Source organism: Camellia sinensis, chromosome 12 (genome assembly GCF_055761805.1).
Source record: "Camellia sinensis isolate YWXY chromosome 12, ASM5576180v1, whole genome shotgun sequence".
NCBI lineage: Eukaryota > Viridiplantae > Streptophyta > Magnoliopsida > Ericales > Theaceae > Camellia > Camellia sinensis.
Window position 1 is genome coordinate 152920792 of NC_138972.1, and position 27191 is coordinate 152947982.

The 27191-nt window shown below is 38.3% G+C and overlaps 1 protein-coding gene and 1 long non-coding RNA gene across 2 annotated transcripts; both read right to left on the reverse strand.

Annotated features, from left to right (window-relative positions):
* Window positions 1–971: 971 nt before the first annotated feature.
* LOC145804870 (uncharacterized) lies at window positions 972–10398 on the reverse strand. Its single transcript, XR_014347547.1, has 4 exons — window positions 10273–10398; window positions 9240–9355; window positions 1383–1495; window positions 972–1244 (listed from the first exon to the last, which is right to left on the reverse strand). It is a non-coding gene; the product is annotated as an uncharacterized LOC145804870 (long non-coding RNA).
* Window positions 10399–11600: 1202 nt separating this feature from the next.
* Window positions 11601–18091, reverse strand: LOC114311752 (protein EI24 homolog). The gene is made up of 5 exons (XM_082900190.1): window positions 17947–18091; window positions 17773–17838; window positions 17343–17493; window positions 15958–16010; window positions 11601–11846 (listed from the first exon to the last, which is right to left on the reverse strand). Exons 1-5 carry the CDS (start codon window positions 18057–18059, stop codon window positions 11708–11710), a joined length of 522 nt encoding a protein of 173 aa, XP_082756316.1. The 5' UTR covers window positions 18060–18091; the 3' UTR covers window positions 11601–11707.
* Window positions 18092–27191: the final 9100 nt, after the last annotated feature.

Below are 27191 nucleotides of genomic sequence, written 5' to 3' on the forward strand. Positions count from 1 at the left end.
CATGTTTTGACTTCTTGAAACAATTCCGTCGTTAGAAAGTTCTTGATTAGTTTAATGGATATTGTCAATGGTTGTTTTTCAAAACACTATTTAATATATTTAAAATGATTATACATTTTACTATTAAAAAGGCATCCTATAAATACATGTTATCTTTTTAGTGGCATATCATTTGTAAATTATGATTACAATAAAGATAAATTACATTAACTTTTATTGAAATTTGAAAAAAAAATACAACATATCTCACAGTGTAAGCATAATTATTATAATGTATATTATTCTTATTTCTCTTTGTGTTTTCACATTATTTACATTAATTTTGATCATTCAACATTTACTAAACAAAAGATGTCAATATAATGATATTAAAATTGTAAATTTTACTATATTTTTTTTAACAATTTAAAAAATAATCACTGTAATTTACCTTCAAAACTAATATTGATCTTAAGTGATTGTGTGCCCAAACCAAACAAAAAAAGGGGTGAATTGTGGATCGAAATACGCTGCTCATCCCTAATTTATATATATATATATATATATTGTAATGGGTCCTTTCACAAGTCAACTGTCAAAAACTTCTAAATGGCAACTTTACCCTTGTTAGAGAAATATTTTTCCTCTCCACCATAACCACACCCACATCAACCACCTCCACCAAACCAACCCTAACTACGATGACACCCAGTCTCTCTCCTCTCCTCCATATATATATATATACAAGTAGGTGTGCAAGTTTCCCTAGCATTCTTGAAGAAACATACACTCGAAACCAACTAGTCCCACAACTGGTAACAAAAATTACTAACCAGGGACTGAGACAAACAAACAAGAGGCTAAAGTCCAAAAAAACAGCTAAGAAACCTTCACAGCTCCGATGAGGCCCAAAAAACACCAATTACAATGGAGCAACAATGGAGTCGAGAGTCACACCTAATATTAAGCAACAAGGGCCACATTCCACCAAATGACATAATTATGATTTTACTAGACACATTTTCCTCCATATCATTTCTATTACCTGATCATTGAATTGTTTCTTGTCTGTAATGTACATAAGAACCTAATTAATCACACTTTGTTTTCTATATACACAAGATAGATACAGATACAGATACAAATACAGACACAGATACAGAATGGTTACCTCTGGTTCGCTGCCTCCTTTCACCTTGAGCCGCAGCACTTCATATAAACATCACGCTGGACTTCTCAGAACATCATTCAGTAACAAGAAGTATCTGCTCCATAAAATACCGGATAAATGAAAAATACGTATAATAAAATTTTAATTGAAGCAGTGAAACAAAAGCAGAGCAGTCTCAAAATAGGACATTCAATCACTAGCTACGTACAAAAAGTTTCCACATTCAACTTACACATTTGACCAATCATGACTCATGCGCCACAACTAGTTGCTTCTAATCAGAGTGCCTTGTTATCATGAATTTGTTCTCGAGGTTTCAAGGGGAAGAAAGACAAGACTCAAATCCTACAGAAAAAGAGGATGGATTAAAAGATGCAGCATTAGTAGCCTTTGTTAAGACTTCAATAATAAAAAGCACCATGTCCCCTTCATTTTTCGACTAGTGTAGGATTTTTCTGTCCACAAGTATCAATTGCCATAGAGAGAATGATTCATAATAACAAGATTCTAGAATTACAGAATTTCACCATCAACATGTGTCAATTGCTATAACATTTGTAAAATCTAGTTTTCTGTAAGCCAAGCAGAGCCTTTGCATCAGAGTGAATTTCCAAAATATCTAGAGCTAGAAACTTTCGACAGCTGAAAGTAACAATACATAGAAGATTACAAAATGTATGCACCAAAATGTAGAGCAACATTTTGGCACAACATCATCTATGAAATCTAAGCATATCACCCTCTCCTCATCCCCCTAGTCACAAAGTGCTTCCTTGAGGGGTAAGTGGACCAAAAGATCAACCAATAGCTCTTAGCTTCCTTCACAACACTGGTCCAAAATATCTCATTGAAACCATTCCTAGAATTGTACTCTTACCTAATACTTTGCACTACCTCCAAATATTGGACTTCATAGTTATAGCTGACTGAATTTTGAAATTGAATTACGTGTGTGTTTAAAGTAGATGCAAAATTGCTATGACAACAATATATGACAACCCTCTCCATGATGGATTGTTTGCTTGGAAGATGGTTTCTTTCACACTACAATCCTCAAAAATGAAACTAGGAAGCATTAATACCAAATAACAGTAGTTCACAACCTGAACACTAACGCAAAAGGTTGAATTAGTATATTTTGAATCATCGGTATTATTGCCAAAGTATTTGAAACAACCTTAGAACATCATATTGAGGCTCTTTGCATTTAGAATATATACAAATTAAATTAATAAAAAATTAGGAAAAAAAATTAAAAACTTCAGAAAGACATGTAATTTTCAGTCTCCACGATCTAAATCACAATGAAGATCAAAATAGCAGTATAAAGTTTCTTCACATAGTCAAGCATAATTTGAAGTAATAAATCATCTATATTGTTAGCATAATTTGCATACATCCTTGCCATTGTGCTTCAGAAAATATTATACGTCATGTGAGAAACTAGATGAATAAAATTAATCCAGCCTACTTGCCAAATTCTATATTGGATAAAACCTCACCTTGCCAAAAACCATAAAACTTAAAGATGCCAATAAGCACAAATACTTTCAAATCTCAAGAAATAAAGTCAAATTTTGCATTTGAAATTGAATGAGCCCATTGAAATTTTTTAAGCATTTAAAATAACATTGATATTTATAAAATACTATAGAATAAAACCAAATCAGGATTTCATTAAATGACCTCATTTTAATGGGGGGGTTTTGTGGTGATTTTAAGCACAGGGAACCATAAACTGTCTCTGCTGAGACATCCTCACTACTTCAGGGATAAATATTCTGAGTTAAGTGATTTTGATGTACAGTTTAAAAATAAATAAATAAAAAAAGTGATTTTGATGTAGCATAATGTTAGATGTTAGATATACATACGAAAAGGAAAAGAACAATCAGAAGAAGAGAAGAACCAAGAGACTGCTGTGTTTTTTGTGTTTATTATCTTACCCTTAAACATATTAGGGTTACACATATTTATAATGAAAGACTAAAAAAGCAAATGACATAACTACCCTTACACACTAATACTTAACACTCCCCCTTAAGTTGATGCAAAAATATCTCTCACGCCCAACTTGCAACAAATGGGATGGAAAACCTTACTACTAAGACCCTTAGTAAAGACATCAGCCAATTGATCTTCAGACTTTACAAAAGGCATACATATTAAACCCTTATTCAACTTCTCCTTGATGAAATGTCTGTCGATCTCAATATGCTTTGTTCTATCATGCTGAACAGGATTGTGAGTAATACTAATGGCCGCTTTGTTGTCACAATACAATGTCAATGGTTTACTATAAACAAACCCAATATCATTCAACAAGGACTGGAGCCACATCAGTTCACATATACCATGCGCTATAGCCCTGTATTCCACCTCTGCACTAGATCTAGACAACACTGTTTGTTTCTTACTATGCCATGTGACTAAATTCCCCCCCCACAAATGCACAGTAACCGGAGGTAGATCGCCTGTCATCTATAGAACCAGCCAATCAGCATCTGTGAATGCCTCCAACCTCAAGTGACCATGATTGGAAAATAAAATCTCTTTTCCAGGAGTAGATTTAAGGTACCTCAAAATGCGGTACACTGCATCCAAATGAAGTGCATGAGACTCATGCATAAATTGACTGTAACGCTCCAAAAAATATACACAATAAAAGTACACCAACCACCGCTACTCAACAAAGCCCTTGCTTAGCTCTCCAAAATTAGTGAAGGATGATGGGTCAAAACTCCAATGGATGGCAAGAGATCAAGAGTTTGTGATGTTTGGTGGAGGTTTTTAGAGAGAAGGGAGAGGAAAAGATGTCTTTAGAGACAGAGAGAAGTGTAAAAAATGAGATACACTCAGCCCAAGAAGAGAAGAAAAGACAAATTTTCGGACTTAGCAGACTCCCGCACGTGCGGCATCCACTCTCGCACGTGCGGCAACCCACTCCGCACGTGCGGCTCTCACCCCCATACGTGCGACACTCTCCCCGCACATCCTTCCACACCTGCATATAATGCAGTAGCCAACCCAAAATTTCCCTTCCTCGCCGCACGTGCAGCCTCTCCTTCTGCACGTGCAGTCCTTCTCCCAGTCAGAAAAATTCACCAACTCAGCTTGTGACACCCCGGATCCAACCGTACACCTCCCGATCCAAGTGAACTAGACATCGAAATAAATAAGAACAAGAATTTTGAGAAACGTTTTCAAAAATGAGTCCAAACAATTAACACAACTTCACATCAAAACCCGACACTCTAACAAGAGTTAGCCCAACATAACTCAAAGAGGACGAAGTGGTTTACGTACTCGGTTATCACATTGACTCACTATCCCAACTTGTGACACCCCGGATCCAACCTTACACCTCCCGATCCAAGTGAACTAGACATCGAAATAAATAAGAACAAGAATTTTGAGAAAAGTTTTCAAAAATGAGTCCAAACAATTAACACAACTTCACATCAAAACCCGACACTCTAACAAGAGTTAGCCCAACATAACTCAAAGAGGACGAAGTGGTTTACGTACTCGGTTATCACATTGACTCACTATCCCAACTGCATAGGCAATATCTGGACGAGTGTGAAATAAATATATAAGCCTTCTCACAAGTCGTTGGTACCGTTCCTTCTCCACAAGATCACCAACACCACTACAAAGATGGTGATTAGCCTCAATTGGCAAATCAACAGGTCGGCAACCTAACATGCCAGTTTCCTCGAGAAGATCCAGGATATACTTCCACTAAGAAATGAAGATGCCTTTGTCAGATCTGGCAACTTCAATCCCAAGAAAGTACCTCAACAGACTAAGGTCTTTGATCTCAAATTCCTTGGCCAACATCTTAAGATGTGTCACTTCTTTCTCATTATTACCTGTCACAACTATGTCATCCACATATACTACAAGCACACCTTATCTGCATGGCGTTTGACGAACATTGTGTGATCTGCATTACTTTGCTTATACCCGAATCTCAACATAGCCTTCTAGAATCTGTCAAACCAAGCTTGAGGAGACTGTTTCAACCCATATAACGCCTTTTTCAACCTACAAACTTTCCCAACTGTAGACTGAGATAAGAATCCTGGTGGTATATCCATATATACCTCCTCCTTCAAATTACCATGGAGAAATGCATTCTTCACATCTAACTCCTGTAAAGGCCATCCCAAATTAGCTATACATGAAAGAATAGCTTGAATGGAATTCATCTTTGCTATAGGAGCAAAGGTTTCTTGATAATCAATTCCATAAGTCTGAATAAACCCTTTGGCCACTGGTCATGCTTTGTACCGTTCAATTGTTTCATCTGCTTTCTACTTAATTGTGAACACCCACTTACACCATACAGGTTTTTTTTCCCTAGAAAGAGGAACCAACTCCCAAGTTTCATTCTTGCTTATAGCTTGCATCTCTTCTACCATAGTTAATTTCCACTTAGGATTATCGATAGCTTCCTTCCAACCCTGGGGAATACACGCAGAAGACAAAGACGAAATAAAAGCATGGTATGTAAAAGACAATGAATCATATGACACAAATTTAGAGATAAGGTGTTGAGTACAAGCCCTAACCCCTTTTCTAAGAGCAATAGGAAGACTCGAATCATCGACAACGGGACTATCAACTACAGATAGAGGAATAGACTGAGGTGCATTACCTAGAACTAGCATAAGGGATGATGATGGGTCTAGTGACACAAGGAAAGCTTGCTCTTTCGGACGCCGAGAATAAGTCTCAAGATCAGCCCTGTCCAAATGACCACCAATGTTAGGCTCCATATCAAGAGAACTATTAGGATCCCCCTCACCACAAATAACAGTCCGCTGACAGGGAAGGAAAAAAAGATAACTCGTGTTGATAGGCCATCTTCTCATCTACAATCTCATCCATAACACTTCTCTCCCCCGAAGGAGATGGCAGAGAAGAAGGAAAGAAGGCCTCAGATTCACGAAAAGTGACATCCATACTAACATACACTTCGCAAGTGTGAGGATCATAACATTTGTAACCCTTCTGAGTAGCAAAATAACCAATAAAGACACAACACACAGCCTTAGGATAGAGTTTTCCACAATTATGAGGTTGCAAATGAACAAAACAAACACACCTAAGCACCCGAGGAGGAAGAGAAGGGGTGGGATATACAACAAGAAGTAGTTGGAGAGGAATTTGAAATTGGAGGACACTAGAAGGCATACGGTTAATAAGGTAAGCAGCGGTAAGAACAGCATCACCCCAAAAAGACTTGGGGACATTCATGGTAAAGAAGAGAGAGCGAGCAACTTCAAGAATATGGCCATTCTTGCGTTCGGCAACTCCATTCTGTTGAGGAGTACCAACACAACTAGTCTGATAAAGAATGTCATACTCCTCTAAGTATACTCGAAAAACGCCATCAACATACTCAATCCCATTATCACTTCGAAGAATTTTGATTTGAGTATTAAAAAGATTGGTCACCATTTTATGAAAAGTTTGGAAACAAGAAAAAACTTCACTCTTAGTTCGAAGCAAGTAAATCCAAGTCACGCGGGAATAACAATCAGTAAATGTAACAAACCATCGATATCCAGAAGTAGAAACCACTGGGAAAAGGCCCTACACATCAGTATGAATAAGCATAAAAGGAAAAGTACTTCTTTGATTAATTAAAGGGTAACAAGTACGTTTATGCTTTGCAAGTTCACAAGCATCACAACCAAAAATGCTCATAGGACAATCACAAACTAAAGAAAGAAAAAGTTTCTCTAAAACACTAACAGAAAGATGACCCAAATGACAATACCACTGACGAAGGAGATGAAGAGGGGAGTCATTAGTACACTTGAGAGCCTGAGATGAAACAGCATGAGGAACGACATCTAGAAAGTATAGCCCACCTTGTACTCTACCATTGCCAATCGTTTTCCCCATAGCCAGTTCCTGAAAGACACAATGAGTAGGAAAAAAGGTCACTGAGCAATTTATAGTAGTAAGACTACTAACAGAAAGCAGGTTAGTGGAAAAATTAGGAACATGAAGTACAAATGAAAGAGAAAGTGAAAGAGGAATAATGAACCGAACCCTTCCCGGAGACGGAGGATAAAGTGCCATCAGCCACTTGAACCTTGTCTCGACAAGGACACGGAGAATAAGAATAAAAACGACTGGAGGCACCTGTCATGTGGTCGATGGCACCTGAATCAATAATCCAAGACGGCGATGAGGATGTACTAAGAGCACTAGCAGGAATACCTGTGTGGGCAAAATTGGAAGAAGCTGGAGTGGAAGAAGCTGTGGTAGAAGGAGAATCAAGTCGAGCCATCAAACACCTAAGAGTGTGTAACTCATCTAGGGAAAGAGTGCTGCTCTTAGAAGAACTCGCAGCAATCTCAAACACATGTGCTTGGGGACGAGCTGTACTACCCCAACCCCAACCCCAACCCCAAGTAGGGCGACCATTCAATTTCCAACAATGTTCTCGATCACGTCTGTCTTTCCCACAATAATCACACTTCAATCGATCTCGATCGACTAGTGTACCCTGAGTACCAGACTAGGCCGAGGAGCTCGAGTTGGAGAAGTAACAACCAAAGTAGAATGATCTTGAATATAAGAATGGACCATAGCACTACGTCGACTCTCCTCTTGCTGGACAAGGGCATAAGCCTCACGGAGGATGGGAAAAGGTGAACGACCCAACACCTAGACGTGAATCTGATCAAACTCCAAGTTCAAGCCAGCAAGAAAGTCATACACACACTCCTTCTCCAGGCTTTGCTGAAACAAAGTGGCATCTTGGGAACAAATAGCCTGGAAGCTTTGGTAATAGTCTAATTCCTGCCACAAACTACTCAACTCAGCATAGTATACTGCAAGTGATCTATCCTTCTGATCTAAGCTCCGAAGCTTCTTCCTCAACTCATACGCATGTGCATCATTATCCTGTTGGGAATACATCTGGGCTACAGCTATCCAAATCTTATAAGCAGTATCTAAGAGAAGAAAGGACCGACTAATGGTGGGCTGCATGGAGTTAATAAGCCAGGTCATAACCAAAGCATTCTCAGAAACCCATTGAGTACGCGAAGCAGCATCATTAGCAAGCTGGAGAAGGTCACCGATAATGTAGCTAGTCAAACGGCGAGCAACAATAGCAAGGCTACAAGAACGGGACCAAATTAAATAATTGGAGCCATCAACTTTCACAGGACTGATTTGAAGAGAGAGACTATCATTAAGAGTCATAACACAATGCATACCACCCTCTTCACTAACCCAAGAGTCTTTATCCTCAATTCCAGCCATTGAAAATCAATCCCCACAATAAATAATAGTCCAGGAAGCCAACAACAGTGCCAAAAACTCAACAAAGGACTAGGAAGATACCTTTACAGAGCCAAAACGAGCTAGGAAAGCAAAAAAGGAACAAAAACTGAGAAAAACCTTACCAATCATGCAAAACAATAACTCTAGCCTCCTCTAATGGTCCAGTCGGCTCCCAAGGAAAGGGAAGGAAGAGAAGAAACAGCCCTAAAAGGGCTCCAACAATGGCTTTCGAAAAATAGTCATTTTTTTCCAAAAAATCAACAAAAATTGGAAAGACTGCCAAATAATTACCAAAAAATTAAAAGAAAATCATGGAAAAAAAGCCCATGAAATTTTGAACCAGGAGGATTTTTTTTTTTTTTTGCAGAAAAACAAAGAAAAAGAGAAAAACAAGAACAATGAAAGACCACAATTTTTAAGGAGGAAGATGTGGCTCTGATACCATGTTAGATATACATACGAAAAACAGAAGAACAATCAGAAGAAGAGAAGAACCAAGAGACTGCTATGTTTATTGTGTTTATTATCTTACCCTTAAACATATTAGGGTTACACATATTTGTAATGAAAGACTAAGGAAACGAATGACATAACTACCCTTACACACTTATACTTAACACATCACAAGGTTTTGGTTAAATCTCTGTCAAATTAAATATAGCAAAGACGATAAATGAGTCCTTAAATTCCTATAAATTAAAATGATTAAATACATTAAAAATCTCATTAAATTAAAATTTGCAATCCAAGAGATAGTGGTGAAACTGTAGCTTACAACAAATAATTTGCAGAAGAAAATATTGGAAGCCTTCCCAAACCTGCACCCTTCCATTTGCTTCTTTGAGAAGTAATGAGTTTGTCAGCATCTGAACCTGTTGCTGTCATAACAAACTACAAAGTACAATTGTTGCCACCATTAATGCAAGCATATAAACGTACATGCAAACTTTCTCTAAGCCTAGAAAGCTGTTGCAACTCAAGAAATGAAAAAATAGATAATGATGCAAAAATAGCTAAGACGAGAGAGAGAGAGAGAGAGAGAGAGAGAGAGAGAGAGAGAGAGAGAATCCTTTAAAATATAATGCCTAAGTTTGAGCATGCTTGAGATCATGAAGAACTGCTAGAACATACAGCTATGAAATATGACAAACAATAAGATGTGGCCTGCTTAGTGGCAAGCATCATACATGTGGGAAAATACCCTATACAAAGTTTCACACAAAAAAGATGTTTCAAGAGACTACAGCGCAAATAGGAACTTAGAAAAGTCAACCTTCCAGTCTAAGCTAAGCATAATTTGCTTGCAAGAAGACCGAGGCCTCGTTTGGCAACTATATGTTTTAGTCAAAAAGCCAAAGTCACTATAAATTGTCACATCACTTTCTCTACTTTTTTGCACATCTGAATGTTATGACAACTTGACAAGTTTGTGTTTTCATTGTCCCATCACCGTGTTAGGAAATCTTAAGAGGAAAAACAATCATTCTGGCAGAGTACATTCATTTGGCAAAGTTAACTAATCTTCACCAAGTGCCTTTGTTATGAATAACAATCAATCCTTCAAAAGTCCAACGGGTCAGTATGGTGGAGTTTCGTCATCTTGTTATTCAAAAAGCAAGCCAACTTCTAGTATAACATAACAACTTAAAAGCAATATTAAAAGTATAAGATCAATCCAAATAAGATGTGTATCTATGGCAAGATCAAGAACAAGAATAGGGGCAAAGTCAACCAATGACATTAAGACAGAATGTGAAATATATATATATATATATGGAGAGAGAGAGAGAGAGAGAGAGTTAACATACCAGAGGAAAGACTATAGCCATGACCCCGTAGCTCACAAGAGGAGAGAAAAGGAATATAGCCAAAATGCAGGGGTTTCTTGAGAAGTTAAAGAAAATATAACTCTATGCAATGTACTACCACAACACCCTGAATAAATTGTGACAGTCAAATTCACACGAAAGAGTATGCACTTACTAATGAAACTTTCTGCATCACACACATTTAATAAAATTCAATATGGAATGAACACTCATAGCAAATGTCCACGTCACATATTCACTTCATAAAGAACAAAAGCATGATAAGGCAAATAGGTAACTTTGAGGGGCTAGTGGCCGCTAAGAGTACTTTTTGTTTTTGTAATAACCTTACAAAATCACCAGGGAACATCATTTTCCAAAGCATACAAATGGCAGAGAAACATGATTCTAAACCTTTTTTCCCCTATCTCATGGGGTTGAACAGGGGAGGGGGTGAATAAGTCTAAAATTTTGACCATGAATTCCATGAAAATATATAAATCCAACATGTTTTTGAGAATCACCACTTAAATGCCCAGTGAACAGGAAAATTTAACAAAACCAGCAAAAAATATCCAGTTAGATTCAAAGAAGTCAAGCCTTTTGTCCAAACTCAATCCAGAGAAAATCCATTTGTACCTGAGATGTTATAAAATGTCAATTGGCAATTATATAGCTAAAAGCAGGTGCCAAAAAAAAAAAAAAACAGCATCAGCAAATTCATCACATACTCAAAGCAGTAGTATGCATACATCCAGGAAATAAGTACTCCCTCCGTCCCAAAATATTAGTCCCTTATTCTATTTTTCATTGTCCCAAAATGTTAGTCCTTTTTTAAAAGTCAATGATGAAAATAATATGAATTTTCTATTTTGCCCTTCTTTTAAATTCATTAACAATACAAAAAGTACAATTATGATAATTGATATTCCCAAAAAAATGTACTATCAAAGGGTAATTTTGAAAAAATAATATTTTTAAAGTATAATAATTGTGCTATCAAAAAAAGTTGGATTCCCCAAAAGGGACTATTATTTTGGGACGGAGGAAGTAAGAAATTCAGAGCCTTCCCAAAATAGGGTATAAATCCTGTAATATAAAGCTGCATATAATCTTCAACAAACTTTACTATCTTTAAAATTATAAATAAATCGCAATGAGTTTAAAATGAATGTTCTAAAATAGAAAAGCAGTAAAAAGATAAACTGATGGAAAAAAAAAAATCCATAGATCAGTTTTACCTCCAAGAAGAAAAAGCTCAAAAGGAGGACTGAATAGACCTGTTCGTCAATTCCAATCACGACCTGCGAAAAAATGTTTTATAGGAGTTGATACTCATAGATGTAATCAACACATAACTTCTGTTCTGAAAGACAATGCCTCAAAAAAGCAGTAGTGTCTCTATTCAGAAACCATCAAACACTAAGTTGGAAATTTACCCCCCAATATCAGTACGCTTATCCATCTGAGTTGCATTTGAAGAGCTGAATAGCTCTGGTTGGATTGGCATTTCTGTGAAGGTAGGCCCATATTTTCCAATCACAAGAAAGCCATATTTAGCAACGTCACTGTACCTGGATTAAGGTATAAAAAGATGCAGATATGAATAAAATAATGTAAAATTATCAAGTATTCCAACATTCTGCATAAATAAAGGAAATGTTTTCCATCACTACTGCATGATGTCAAATAGCATGCAATGGGATCAGAAGGCCTAAAGTAGCTTTTACTCCTGAAATAGCTATCTAATGCTTCAACAATTGTATTATTAGTTCTGCAACCCTCTCCTACAATTTTGCTGGAAATGTGTGTAGGACACTTTTCTTCACATTTGTCTTAAATTACTTATACAGCAAGTGGCTAAACCACCAAGAAAGCAAAACCAGATCATATGTTTCTGAGAAAAGTAGTAACCTTGTCCTGATAAATGTAACTTGGCTAAAAAATATAAATAAAAAAACACTTGATTTATGTGGATGAATATAGTTGGGTAAAAATATATATATCTATATAATATGGTAGAACGATTTTTGAAAATATGTATATTTTTGTCCTACATGGCATCATCAATGGTTTAGATCACTTCATCTACAAAATTAATGTTGAGATTTGTTTGGCCCAAAATATGTTTCCTGCCTCTCTTTCCTCTCTTCTCTCTCACTACTCTCCTCTTTCATCATTCCCATTACTCTCTCTCTCTCTCTCTCTCTCTCTCTCTCTCTCTCTCTCTTCCTCTTCTCCCCTCATCCACCATCGCTCGATTTGCGCCGCTTTTGTTCCGCTCTAGTGAAGACCTGCCTCCACAACAACAGAAGCCCCTTCATCTCCCCTACAAATGCAATCCCCCTCTTTCTCTCTCTACATCTCACTCTCTTGCTTTTGTTTCAATCCCATACTCTTTCATTCCATTGGAGCCCAACCCACTTGGCAATGACGACGACAATGAGAGGATGATTATGGGAGTGGTGAGTGTGAAAGTGTTGGAGAGAGGATGATTATTGACTGACATGTTTGTATTTTTTTTTTTTTCCAGATTCTTCTGTGTATTGATGTTGCTACATCTTTTGCAAAGTTTGTAACTATGTCCCAAAAGCTTTTGGATCAGGCAATGTAATCTAACTTTTATTGTGGAGATCGTATATTAGGGATTCAAACATATTCTCTATATTTATCTCTTATTTGACTTTGACCTGATCACATAGTTTCGAAATATTGCGGATTCCAGTTATTAGTTCCTGATGGAATAAATAGTACGCTCTACCTTTGTTTCATGAAATATTGCGGATTCCAGTTCTTATTTGTCTTTAGGATTTAGCAAGAAATTTTGTGTAGTACTTTCTTATGGTATGAGAAATAATGGTTGTTTGCATGAATCTAATGGTAGCTTGGGGGTCTCTATGGAGCTAATGCCAGGATTCAAGCCCCCATTGTGAAGCTTAATTAGAATTCTCTTTTCGTCCATGTGAAACCCTTCGATGTTATAAACATTTATATATTTTTCTTATTTAAAGTTAATTTCATAGACAGAGTTCATCATTGGTTTTGTTTTGTTTTTGTTTTTGTTTTTTTCTTCTCTTTTTCTAAAACGCGTTAGTAATTCATGGTTACTGCTTTTGTTCCTACTACAAATGAGAATAGTTTTGGTTGTGTTTTTCTTTTCATGAACAATTAATAGTGTTGCTGGAGTCAAGCTTTGAAGAATGAGCTATTCTCTTACTTTCTCTCTTTACCTAACCTCGAACCACCTATTCCTCTGTTTTCTTTCTTTGAATTTATTTGGTCTAATGTTTAGTTTGGTAGGTTTGGTGTGATTTTGATTTTGTTGTTGCCTCAAGTTAAATTAGATTGGCCCTAATTTAATTTCTCTCTAAACTTGGGGATTTGATTCATGAAAATTTGTTTATTTCAACACAGTCAAGTTAATTTTTTTGTTAAATAGTGTGGGTCTTTGAATATTAGATCAGTCTTTGTATGTTATTAAAATAGTAATCAAACAGAGAGAGAGGAAGGTGGATATGTTTTTGTGGCTATTAATAACCTATAATATATTTGGAGCTTTTTGAAATTTATAGAAGTAATCAAACACCGTAGAGAAAGGCTGATCATCAGAGGACTGTTGAGAACTTAAAGAAAAGAAAGAGAAAAGGAAATGAACACGCAGAGAGAGAGGAAGGTGGATATGTTTTTTGAATACCACTTAAATTGTAGAGACATTTTTTGAATATATTTGGTGTTTGGTTACTTCTATTGAATATTTAGGTTTTGATTTCTATTAAATATATTGTTACAATTAGATTTCTTTTTATGATTTATTTTTTTTGAAATCTGTAGAAGTAACCAAACACCAATCATCAGAGGACTTCTGAGAACTTAAAAAAAGAAAGAGAAAAGGAAATGAAGAGAGAGAGAGAGAGAGAGAGAGAGAGAGAGAGAGAGGAAGGTGGATATGTTTTTTGAATACCACTTAAATTGTAGAGACATACATACATATGTATATATGTTTTTTGAATATATTTGGTGTTTGGTTACTACTATTGAATATTTAGGTTTTGATTTCTATTGAATATATTGTTACAATTAGATTTCTTTGTATGATTTTTTTTTTTTTTGATATCTATAGAAGTAACCAAACACCATAGAGAAAGTCTGATCATTGGAGGACTTCTAAGAACTTAAAAAAGAAAGAGAAAAGGAAATGAAGACAGAGAGGGGGGGGGGAGGTGGATATGTTTTTTGAATACCACTTAAATTGTAGAGACATACATACATTTGTATGTATGTTTTATGAATATATTTGGTGTTTGGTTACTTCTATTGAATATTTGGGTTTTAATTTCTATTGAATATATTGTTACAATTAGATTTTTTTGTATGGTTTATTTTTTTAAAAATCAAAGAGCTTGAAATATTTGATTTGGAAAAAATATTTGATTGCCATACATGGTTGTGAATTTTTTTAAAGGTTGTATGAAAATTCTTAATAATGTATAAATGACGGAAATTACTTGGTATATGCAAAATACATACATCTCAAGATTAGTTTGACCGTAATTTTGAATATGTTGGTGAGCTAAAAACAAAAAATCAAAAAAAAAGGTATTGTCACATTTAATTAATCATTTCATGTGCCAAGTATTTCTATATCTTAACCAATATTCTTAAACACACATCAATAAAATTTATTTATATATAAATTCATTCTATTCTATATAAAGTGAGTGGGGTAGATGGAGTGTCTTGAGAAGGGGACTTCCTAAAGAAATGGGGTATGGCCTGATGGCCTAATGGTTTTTTAAGTGTGAAATTGGTCATCCCTGTTTTTTATGGGTTTTATGGGACTTCTTAAAGTGAAGAGCACGCCCTGGATTTATGAATTTTTGTAATTAGTATAGGAAAGGTTAAAAGAAAGTAGGGAATTTATGTCAGAGTTTGGATAGGGATTTGGAGGCAAAAAGGGCATGTGAAATTGCTTTTTCAAAAATGTTTTTTTTTTTTTTTTGGTCAATAAATTTGAACTCATAATTTAAATTGGATTCTGTTAAAATAAAATGGTGATCAAAGTAGTTTATGTTTTACTATTAAAATGTAATTTTTTCACAAGGTAAGTGAGAAAGAGAGAGAGAAGAGAGATGATAGGGGTGATGTAATTTGTTTAAAGACTGGAAAAAAGAGTTTTTTTTTTTAACAAAACTTTGTTATCCACCTCGGTGAGAAAGCCCACGAGACATATTCTTACAATAAATTACCTTTTCCGGTTTTTACTTTAATTTTATTGGGGTGCATTTATGTCCCGGTAATTTTACAAAACTCATTTGAAACTCGCAACCAATCGAATTTGTATTTATATTTTGACCTCAAATTTTAGCAACAAATTTGATAAATTACATTTTAATTTAATAATTTTATATTCAATTATATTTTGATCTCATCATTAATTGCACCGTGGCTTTAGGCACAGACATACACTAGTGTATATATATATATCACAACAGATTGGCTGGCAAAAGGAAAAGGTCAAGTACTAGCCAAGGTCACCATGCTCAAATAAATAAATATATACAACAATGGACCACATAATAAAAACAGCAATACAGATGCAGAAACCATCCTTCTTTTCTTTGCTTTAGCATAGATCTAATAAAATGAAAAGGGTAACAAGGGTAAACCAAAAGGAAAGGGCACTACCACAAACTGCTTAGAATAAAGCTGGATACATACAATGGGTAGAACCCAAATACCTGTAAGGATTAATCAAATGAAGTAATGAGTAACGGTCGAAGTGAAGTTTTATAGCTAAATTTCCTATAGAGGAAGCAAGAACAGAAATTATACAAAAATGCCGACACAATACACAATAAAAGGAATATGATAGAGCACTTTCAAATCATTTTAACAATTTCTGTTCAACTATCACATGTTTTTCTTCAAGTGATAAAAAAACCTAGAAGAAAGTAATAAATGGTCATTCCTAGTGCACGAGGCTCCTCTTGGTTCTACATCAATATGGTATTAGCCTTAAGTTTTATAGCAACTCTAGCCTTCCCAATATCTTTCATCAAATTGAAAAGGAAGAAATTCACAACTCTAAATGAATAACAAAATAGGATATAAAACAGAAGGATCTACTAAAATTCCAATTTCCAACCACCAACATCCTCATGGTTTTGGCATCTAAAATTTCTGTTGTTGGTGAACCCCATCTCCTAAAATTTCATGTCGCATTCTTTCACATTAATTTCTTTATTTTCTTTTCCAATACCAATTTACCCACGTTTAGTGCTAACTTTTAGAACAATAGTTACCTAACACTCTAGAAGTGCCAACCAATTCCTTCTATGCTCTACAGTAAATCTACATAAATGTATATATATACACCACTACATATATATTTATAGAAACATAAACCAAGGTTTCTTTTAAATACACGGACTTGAGACAAAGATATTAGGGGTTAAAGTTATATAAGAGGCCTAGCTCTTGTTAATTGTTCATACTTAAGAGATCTAAAGGAGAAAATAGTACAGTGGTAACGAGACATATTATTGGGGATCTTTGTACAACTAGAATCCTCCTTAAGATGAATTTGGAATAACTACATATTCACCTAATTATTTGAATGCAATCATTGCTCTTAAATCAAATTTATCTATGCATCTTGTTGAAATCTATATCTAAGCTATTAAACGTAAATATTAGCCACAGTCCTTAAAATGATTATATTCAGATCCATTCATTTCAAATCCACATGTAACCTAACGGAAACTACAAGAAAACAAATTTACAATAATAATATAGGCTAATAAGTATCCTCCAATATAAGGAGCTAGAAAGCACATTTCACCACATGCTTATGAATTTGCATGACTTCTTGTGCATGCTTATACTTTACCTAACTTGTAAGCTCTTCATAACACAATTAAAATTTTATCATATCAAATGCAATTTTCCCACTAAAGAGATTAGTTAAATTAAATGGCAGTTAGTTGAATTAGTATAGAGACATTTTCTCGCAACATATTATAATATAAAAATTACGTACGAGGAAAAAAAATTATCTGCCGTATACTCACATAGAAGAGTTGTAGAAATCCAAGACGTAAGAATGAGTAAAGTTTTAAAATACCACCAGATGAGCACAATTTTTGAGAACCAGAATGTGGGCATTGATCAGGTAATATCCATTGTAGTGTTGGAATGACAACAGAGTTTACGATAAAGATACTGCAAGTGATAGAGATTTAAGTAATTTTAAGATATTAGGTTTGCAGTCCAAAATCCAACAAAAAAGAATCAATACATCAATTGACGATATGTAGCAAGAAATATTAACCCTTGGAAGATTAAACTCCAGAAAACTGGAAAAACTTAGAACTTGCGCACAAAGCACATTCTAGCATGAGTTGGAATATGGGACTCTCAAGCAATGAATAGATACACACAAATACATATGCATATGATTATTATACACTAAGCAAGAAACAAGGATGATGAGAGATATACCTTCCTAAGAAAATCAAGCCGTTTAAGAGAAAACACTGACCAGTTCGTATCGCAAGCTGTTTAGAACTTCCGTAGAAAAATACAACACACATAAATGTCAAAAAAATTGAATGAAGGAATCAAAAATTGAGAGAGAGAGAGAGAGAGAGAGAGAGAGAGAGAGCTACAGAGAACCTGAAACAGTAGATGAGGACCCTGTGGAGACAGCAAGCGTCTCTAAAACCACGGAGCCAGAGCAGCGATGCCTGCTTCAGTCTTGGTCCCAAAACCCCCAGAAAGGAAGCCATTTTTTTTTGTTAGTTTTGGGGGTAAAACCCATTTCTAGGGCACATTTGGATTTTGCCACCAAAACAAGTTGAAACAGATCCGTATTTACTATGCATCCGGGTAACAATAAAATGTATCGGGATTTGAAACAAACCTATTGGTGGCCTAAAATGAAGAAAGAGATTGCAGAATATGTGTCCAAGTGCCTTCAGTGTCAGCAGGTTAAGGCTGAACATCAGAAACCAGGCGGTCTACTTCAACCTCTCCCTATTCCTGAGTGGAAGTGGGAACATGTGACTATGGATTTCGTTGTTGGCCTACCTCGGACTTCCCGAGGTATGGATTGTGTTTGGGTTGTAGTTGATAGACTGACTAAATCTGCACATTTTCTGCCTGTCAAAACTACGTTTACCGCTTATAGGTTGGCTACTATTTATGTTGATGAAATTGTCCGTTTACACGGAGTTCCAGTATCCATTGTGTCGGATAGAGATCCGAAGTTTGTATCTAGATTGTGGAAGAGTTTGCAGGAAGCTATGGGAACAGAACTAAGGTTCAGCACTGCATTCCACCCACAGACAGATGGGCAGTCAGAACGAACAATACAGACTTTGGAAGATATGCTTCGCATGTGTGCTTTGGATTTTCAGGGGAGTTGGGAAGATTACTTGCCACTTGCAGAATTTGCCTATAATAATAGCTTCCACTCCAGCATCGGTATGGCACCATACGAGGCTTTGTATGGTAGGAGGTGTAGATCACCTATTTGTTGGACAGAGGTCGGAGACAGAGCTTTGCTTGGGCCCGAAATTGTACAAGACACCTCTGAAAAGATCAAAACTATTCGGCAAAGGCTCAAAACAGCTCAAGACCGACAGAAGAGTTATGCAGATGTCCGGAGAAGACCTCTTGAGTATGATGTCACGCCCCCAAACCGCCCCTAGTAGTTTGGTGCCGTGATGGCCAGTAATCCGTGATTACCGAAGGCCGACTTCCAAAATTGTCACACAATCAGAGTATAAAATGAGGGGCTTACAAGTGCGGAAGCAATATGTATACATATACAAAATCTAAATAGTCCATGAAAGCCGTGCATAAGTCTAATGGAATGTCATACATCAAACATCTTTACAAGTCTTACAATTTAGATACAGCAAGAATGAGATGCAAAACACGTCCTGACCAAAAGGCTTCTCAAGCCGACATATGCCAAAAACAAACAAGGAAAACATAAGCCGAGAAGCATAATCTTCAAGACGATGCAAAACGCAAATCCAAAACATGTCGGCAAGCACCCAAAACACATCGGCAATCACGCCTAGGCCTCAATGCCTTCTTGTTCATCACCTACATATATATAGAGAGGGTGAGCTTGGATACTCAGTGAATGGTATTAGAAATAAAGGTTTGCATGATTGATATCCAAGATTTCTTTCAAACAATACATAACATACTCTACAATCAAGAGGGAAATCAAGTTCATTGCCGGCCTTTCAAGTTCTTTAGATGTTATTACATCTACTTAATACAAGAAGGTGATGACATTCCCAAGACAAGAGTGCAGTTGTATTGTAGTCCCCTGCAACTAAGGACTTTCAAGACAAGCTGTGCTGCGAAAGTTTATAGTCCTCTAGCACTAAGGACTGTCAAGACAAGCTGTGCTGCGAAAGTTTATAGTCCTCTAGCACTAAGGACTGTCAAGACAAGCTGTGCTGCGAAAGTTTATAGTCCTCTAGCACTAAGGACTGTCAAGACAAGAGTGCAGTTGCATTATAGTCCCCTGCAACTAAGGACTTTCAAGAAATGTCATCAAAACAAGATAGCCTTTAATATACAAAATAGGGATAGTCATCCATGCTAAATCAAATACTTTTCAAGACAAGGCAAAACCAGATTTATCAAAACAAGTGTAACATAGCTTTATTAGAAATACCACTCACTTAATTCTTCAAACGTCGGGGTCAAGCAAGGTCCAGTCCTACAATCACATTGCAAAGCGTACTTGAACATATTTCCTCAAAACAAGTCTAACATGCATGCAAATGATTTTTTTTGGAAAACCTACTGGGCACCAACCAGGTCTAAGCCGAGGTGTGTTTCCGAGGGCCACATACAAGGAAAAGAGGTCGGGAAACTCTGGGTTCCCCTCTGCTGATGAACATGAAGAACATGGGTGTGAAAACATGAAAAATACGAATGTTTGATCATAATCTGTCATCACAAATCTGAGGTTTTCGTGCTATGAGTTTGAAAACATGGACCTGGGTACCCATACTTGGAAATCATGCAAGAACAAACACAAAACGTGAATCTAGGCATAAAGCTTTCGGATCAAATCAAGACTTTCTTGAAGAACACATGAATGTCATTTTCTCTTTTTAAAATCGAGCTTCAAAACGATGCATGGCTTACAGATCATTTTCAATCATGCAATGCAATAACATAAACATAAAGAACATTACGAGTAGATCAAGAATCTAACCTTAGAATGCGGATCTAGCGGTTGGGTCTCTAGAAATCAAGCTTGAAGATCTACTTCCTCACTCTAAAACTCTTTCTTCCTCCTAGAGCTTCTCTCTCTACAAGACAAGGTTATGACACCAAATGATAGTTTTATATACCCGGTTCTGGGGTTAATCCTCTGCTGAGACACGTGGCGGCGACTGGTTGGGTTCTACCTGAAAAGGTGACTGGCAGACCAGACAAGGCATGGTGGAAGGGTGTTCAACAAGCAAAGCGGCATGGGCTCTCTGACAGGCTATGACATCGGCTAACAACAAGGCATATCTAACAAGTCTGCACGGAATGACACTTCGGCAAGGGGTGACATCGGCTAACAAGGACTTCGGCAACTAAGGTGGCAATGACCTCGGCTAGGAAGGACAACACTTGACTAAGCTGTGCCACATCTTGGCCTAGATGCGCCACACCTCGGCCTAGGTCATACCGCTCCAGGACGAGATCACTGGGGTGCAAGGTAACATCTCGGCTAACGTGGTCGAGGCAAGGACGGAGATCAACAAGGGGTTCCAAGATACTACTACTAGACTAAGGGTGACCTCGGCTTGGAATAACATCGGCTAGAGGCAAGGCGTGACCTAAGTTTTTACATCAAGGAAGGTACAAGACAGGTACACTATACTTAGACAAATCACAAGGCTTCAAGTCAAGGTACAGATTTCACTTGCTAAAGCAAATCAAGTCACAACATACACATGCAAGCTTAACAAGTCATAATCATACAAATGCTCATGAACATGATTAAGATGAAAAATGTGGGTTCTTACAGTCTACCCTCCTTAAGGAAGTTTGGTCCCCAAACTTAAGTTACCTTGACCTATGAATAACTCCGGGTGACAGATTTTCATCTCCTCTTCCTTTTCCCATGTGGCCTCCCCGCCATAATGTTTCTCCCATTCGATTTTCACCATTGATATCGACTTGTTTCTCAACTGTCTCACTTGTCTGTCGATAATTCTCATCGGCTTCTCTTCGTAGCCCAAGTCTTCATTAACCACAACTCCGGAATAATCTATTACATGTAGTGGGTCTCGGATATATTTCCTCAACATCGAAACATGGAACACATTGTGGACTCGACTCAAATCTGGTGGCAAAGCAAGTCTGTAAGCAACGGTGTTGATCCTCTCAAGAATTTCAAATGGCCCAATATATCGAGGTGCAAGTTTACCCTTCTTCCCAAATCTCGAAACTCCTGTCATCGGCGAAACTTTCAAAAACACGTGATCCCCAATTTCAAATTCTAACTCCCTCCTTCTTTGGTCGGCATAACTCTTCTGTCGACTCTGTGCGGTTTTAATCCTCTGCTGAATGAGTTTGATCTTCTCAGTTGTCATCTGAACCAACTCGGGGCCAATTAGAGCTTTGTCTCCTACTTCAGTCCAACATATCGGCGATCTGCACTCTCTTCCATACAGAGCTTCATACGGCGCCATGCCTATGCTGGCTTGATAACTGTTGTTGTACGCGAACTCTATCAATGGCAAATGCGATTCCCAACTCCCCTGAAAATCCAACACGCACAACCTGAGCATGTCTTCGAGTGTCTGAATCATTCTTTCTGTCTGCCCGTCGGTCTGGGGGTGAAAGGCTGTGCCAAATCTCAACTCTGTTCCCAAGGCTCCTTGTAGACTCTGCCAAAATCTAGAAATGAACTTCGGGTCTCGGTCTGACACAATGGACATCGGCACACCATGAAGCCTAACGATCTCGTTTACGTACAATTCGGCAAGTCGGTCGGCATTGAATGTAGTCTTGACAGGCAAAAAGTGAGCTGACTTAGTAAACCTGTCAACTATAACCCAAATGGAATCCATACCTCTTTGCGTCCTCGGCAAACCCACTACGAAATCCATGGAGATGTGCTCCCATTTCCACTCAGGAATTGACAAGGGTTGGAGAAGTCCTGCCGGTCTCTGGTGTTCTGCCTTCACTTGCTGACAACTCAGACACTGAAACACAAACTCAGCTATTTCTCTCTTCATGTTTGGCCACCAAAAGGTCCGCTTTAGGTCCTGATACATCTTGGTGCTCCCTGGATGAATGGCAAACTTGGAGTTATGGGCCTCTTGCAAAATCTTCCTTTTCAACTCTGGTACGTCGGCTACACACAATCTTCCTTCGAACCTAAGCACCTGATTTTCCACTGTGTACCCTGGCCTCGGCTTGGAGACAAATTCATCGATTACCCTTTTTAGGAACTTATCTTCCACCTGCCTGGTCTTTACTTCTTCAACGATGGTCGGTTCCGCTGAGACTGTTGCCAGACACGCCAAACTTCCGACTAGCTTCCTGCTTAATGCGTCGGCTACGGAGTTTGCCTTTCCTGGGTGATACTGAATCTGCATGTCGTAGTCCTTCAACAGCTCGAGCCACCTTCTCTGCCTCATATTTAACTCTTTCTGGGTGAACAAGTATTTCAGACTCTTGTGGTCGGTGAAAACTTGGCAAGATGTTCCGTACAGGTAATGACGCCAGATCTTCAAAGCAAAAACCACGGCAGCTAACTCCAGGTCATGGGTGGGATAATTCTTTTCATTAGGCTTCAACTGACGAGACGCGTACGCTATGACTTTACCTTTTTGCATTAAAACGCAACCCAAACCTTTGTGTGAAGCATCGCTGTAGATCTGAAATTCTTCATTAGCTGATGGTAGTACCAGAACCGGTGCTGTAACTAACCTCGTCTTCAGTTCCTGGAAAGCTGATTCTCTTTCATTGGTCCATTCATAAGCTGCTCCCTTCTTGGTTAGTTGTGTCAAAGGCACTGCAATCCTCGAGAAATCCTTCACAAACTTTCTGTAATAACCTGCCAAACCCAGGAAACTACGAACCTCGGACACGTTGGTCGGCGTCGGCCAACTCACAATGGCTTCAATCTTACTGGGGTCAACTGATATACCGTCTTCATTAATCACATGCCCTAGAAATGAAATGCTGGAAAGCCAGAACTCGCATTTACTTAACTTGGCGTACAACTTCTTATCTCTCAAGGTCTGCAGGGCAAGTCTCAGATGATTCTCGTGCTCGCTCGCACTCCCAGAATAGATCAATATGTCGTCGATAAAAATAATGACAAATTCATCTAGGTACGGCTTAAAGACTCTGTTCATCAGGTCCATGAATGCTGCTGGGGCATTGGTTACTCCGAAGGGCATTACCAAAAATTCGTAGTGACCATATCTTGTCCGAAAAGCAGTTTTCTCAATGTCCTCGGCTTTAACCTTCAACTGATGGTAACCCGACCTGAGGTCAATCTTGGAAAAGACTCGTGCTCCTCGTAGTTGATCGAGTAAGTCATCAATCCTTGGCAATGGATACTTGTTCTTAATGGTCACCTTATTAAGTTCCCTGTAGTCGATGCAAAGACGAAGTGTGCCATCCTTTTTCTTAACAAACAGAATGGGTGCTCCCCACGGTGAAGTACTCGGCTTGACGAATCCCTTATCCAACAATTCCTGTAACTGCGACTTCAGTTCTCTAAGTTCGGCTGGAGCCATTCTGTAGGGTGTTTTGGAGATAGGTTGTGTTCCTGGCAAGACGTCCACAGTGAACTCTATTTCTCTATCGACGAGGTGGCCAGGCAACTCATTCGGAAAGACGTCGGGGAATTCCTCAACAACGGGTATGTCGGCTAACTCAACATTTCCATCCAGATCACTTAGTATACTGCATAAATAACCCTTACATCCTTTTTGGATCAACTTGTAGGCCTTCATGGATGAGATTAAGTAAGGTGGGGGTACTATTCCTTTACCTTGGAAAATGACCTCAGCTTGACTTGGGGTCTTCAATGTGACGTTCTTAGTAATACAATTAATGGATGCATGATTCGCCACTAACCAATCCATTCCCAATATAACATCGAAGTGAGTCATGTTTAATGGCATCAAATCAACTAACAATTCTACACTCTCAATCATAGCAATACACGCCCTATAAATGGATGTAACAATCATATTTCTCCCAGATGGAGTAGACACAGATAATACATAATCAAGGGGTTCTAATTCCCTATCCAACTTCTCGGCGAATATAGTGGACACAAATGAATGCGTAGAACCCGAATCAATCAATACGTATGCATCTTGAGAACAAATTGAAATGGTACCTGACACCACTGTTTCAGCATTCTGGGCGTCTCCCGGCACTAATGCGAAAACTCTGCCCTGCCTCGCCTGTACTCCCCCGATGTTATTCTTTTGTGCAGAGCCCGAGGTGCTCCCAGTCCTCCTTCCATCATTGGTCCTTGCTTTCGGGCAGTCCTTCACGCGATGGCCTATCTCGCCACACTCGTAGCAAGCTCCTGTTGCCCAACGACAAACCCCGAAATGTAGCTTTCCACAACTCGCGCACATCGGCTTAACGTTACCTTCCTGATTTGAGTTGCTGGAACTGTCTGTGCTTATCTTCTTCTTGGCATTGAACGGAACTCGGCGATTGTCATAACTCTGTCTCTTCCTCTGACCCTCACCTGAACTCTGGTATCGGTTCAAGTTAGCTTCAGCCAGGATGGCCTTGTCCAGTACTCCGGCGTACGTCGGCATATTGAGCATATTGACCCGATCTTGTATCGGTCCACGCAACCCACTTTCGAACTTCCTCGCCTTTCGGTACTCGTCGTCAACCATATGAGGCGCATATCTCGCTAGTTCAGTAAAGGCTCGATCGTATTCCGCGACCGTCTTGTTCCCTTGGATCAGATTCTGAAACTCCGTGGTCTTTCGGTCCCGGACGCTGAGGGGGAAATGCTTGTTGTAGAATAACTCCAAAAATTTTGCCCACGTCAAACCCGGATTGCTTTCTCGAACCATCATCCACCACCTACGAGCATCGTCGTCTAATGTGAATGCTGCTAGAGATACCTTCTGGGCGTCTGTACTGGGAAAAACTTCAAACAACTTCTCCATCTCTAAAACCCATGCCTCGGCTTTCATCGGTTCTATACCTCCCTGAAATCTCGGCGGTTTCATCTTCTTGAACTCTCTGATTAGAGTTATCGTGTCGTTCCCATACAAAGCTTGCGGTGGAGGCACTTGTGGCACTGGAGGGGGTGGAGCTGCATATCGGCCATTCGTCTGTTCGGCATGCATGGAAGTGGTACCAGTATCCTGCGGCCTAGGTTGCCTCTGCTCCCGAACCAAGCCTTCGACTAACCTTTCCAATCTCTCCAACCTGTCTTCTGATCGATCTCGGCCAACCGGGGGTCTACCTCTCCTCATGATGCTAGGGGGAATGCAAGATGAGACTTTAAAACAACTAAACAGATAACACATATGCAAGTAACGAGCGTCTAGGCTAAAACGATGCACACATGGTCAAGTAGCAAGCAATATGATGCAATCTTAACATTCTTCTAAGGGAAATCCTAGGCTCTTTAGGACCCAAGGTGTGTGAATAACATACTATAAGGATCTTGTGCTCTGATACCATTCTGTCACGCCCCCAAACCGCCCCTAGTAGTTTGGTGCCGTGATGGCCAGTAATCCGTGATTACCGAAGGCCGACTTCCAAAATTGTCACACAATCAGAGTATAAAATGAGGGGCTTACAAGTGCGGAAGCAATATGTATACATATACAAAATCTAAATAGTCCATGAAAGCCGTGCATAAGTCCAATGGAATGTCATACATCAAACATCTTTACAAGTCTTACAATTTAGATACAGCAAGAATGAGATGCAAAACACGTCCTGACCAAAAGGCTTCTCAAGCCGACATATGCCAAAAACAAACAAGGAAAACATAAGCCGAGAAGCATAATCTTCAAGACGATGCAAAACGCAAATCCAAAACATGTCGGCAAGCACCCAAAACACATCGGCAATCACGCCTAGGCCTCAATGCCTTCTTGTTCATCACCTACATATATATAGAGAGGGTGAGCTTGGATACTCAGTGAATGGTATTAGAAATAAAGGTTTGCATGATTGATATCCAAGATTTCTTTCAAACAATACATAACATACTCTACAATCAAGAGGGAAATCAAGTTCATTGCCGGCCTTTCAAGTTCTTTAGATGTTATTACATCTACTTAATACAAGAAGGTGATGACATTCCCAAGACAAGAGTGCAGTTGTATTGTAGTCCCCTGCAACTAAGGACTTTCAAGACAAGCTGTGCTGCGAAAGTTTATAGTCCTCTAGCACTAAGGACTGTCAAGACAAGCTGTGCTGCGAAAGTTTATAGTCCTCTAGCACTAAGGACTGTCAAGACAAGCTGTGCTGCGAAAGTTTATAGTCCTCTAGCACTAAGGACTGTCAAGACAAGAGTGCAGTTGCATTATAGTCCCCTGCAACTAAGGACTTTCAAGAAATGTCATCAAAACAAGATAGCCTTTAATATACAAAATAGGGATAGTCATCCATGCTAAATCAAATACTTTTCAAGACAAGGCAAAACCAGATTTATCAAAACAAGTGTAACATAGCTTTATTAGAAATACCACTCACTTAATTCTTCAAACGTCGGGGTCAAGCAAGGTCCAGTCCTACAATCACATTGCAAAGCGTACTTGAACATATTTCCTCAAAACAAGTCTAACATGCATGCAAATGATTTTTTTTGGAAAACCTACTGGGCACCAACCAGGTCTAAGCCGAGGTGTGTTTCTGAGGGCCACATACAA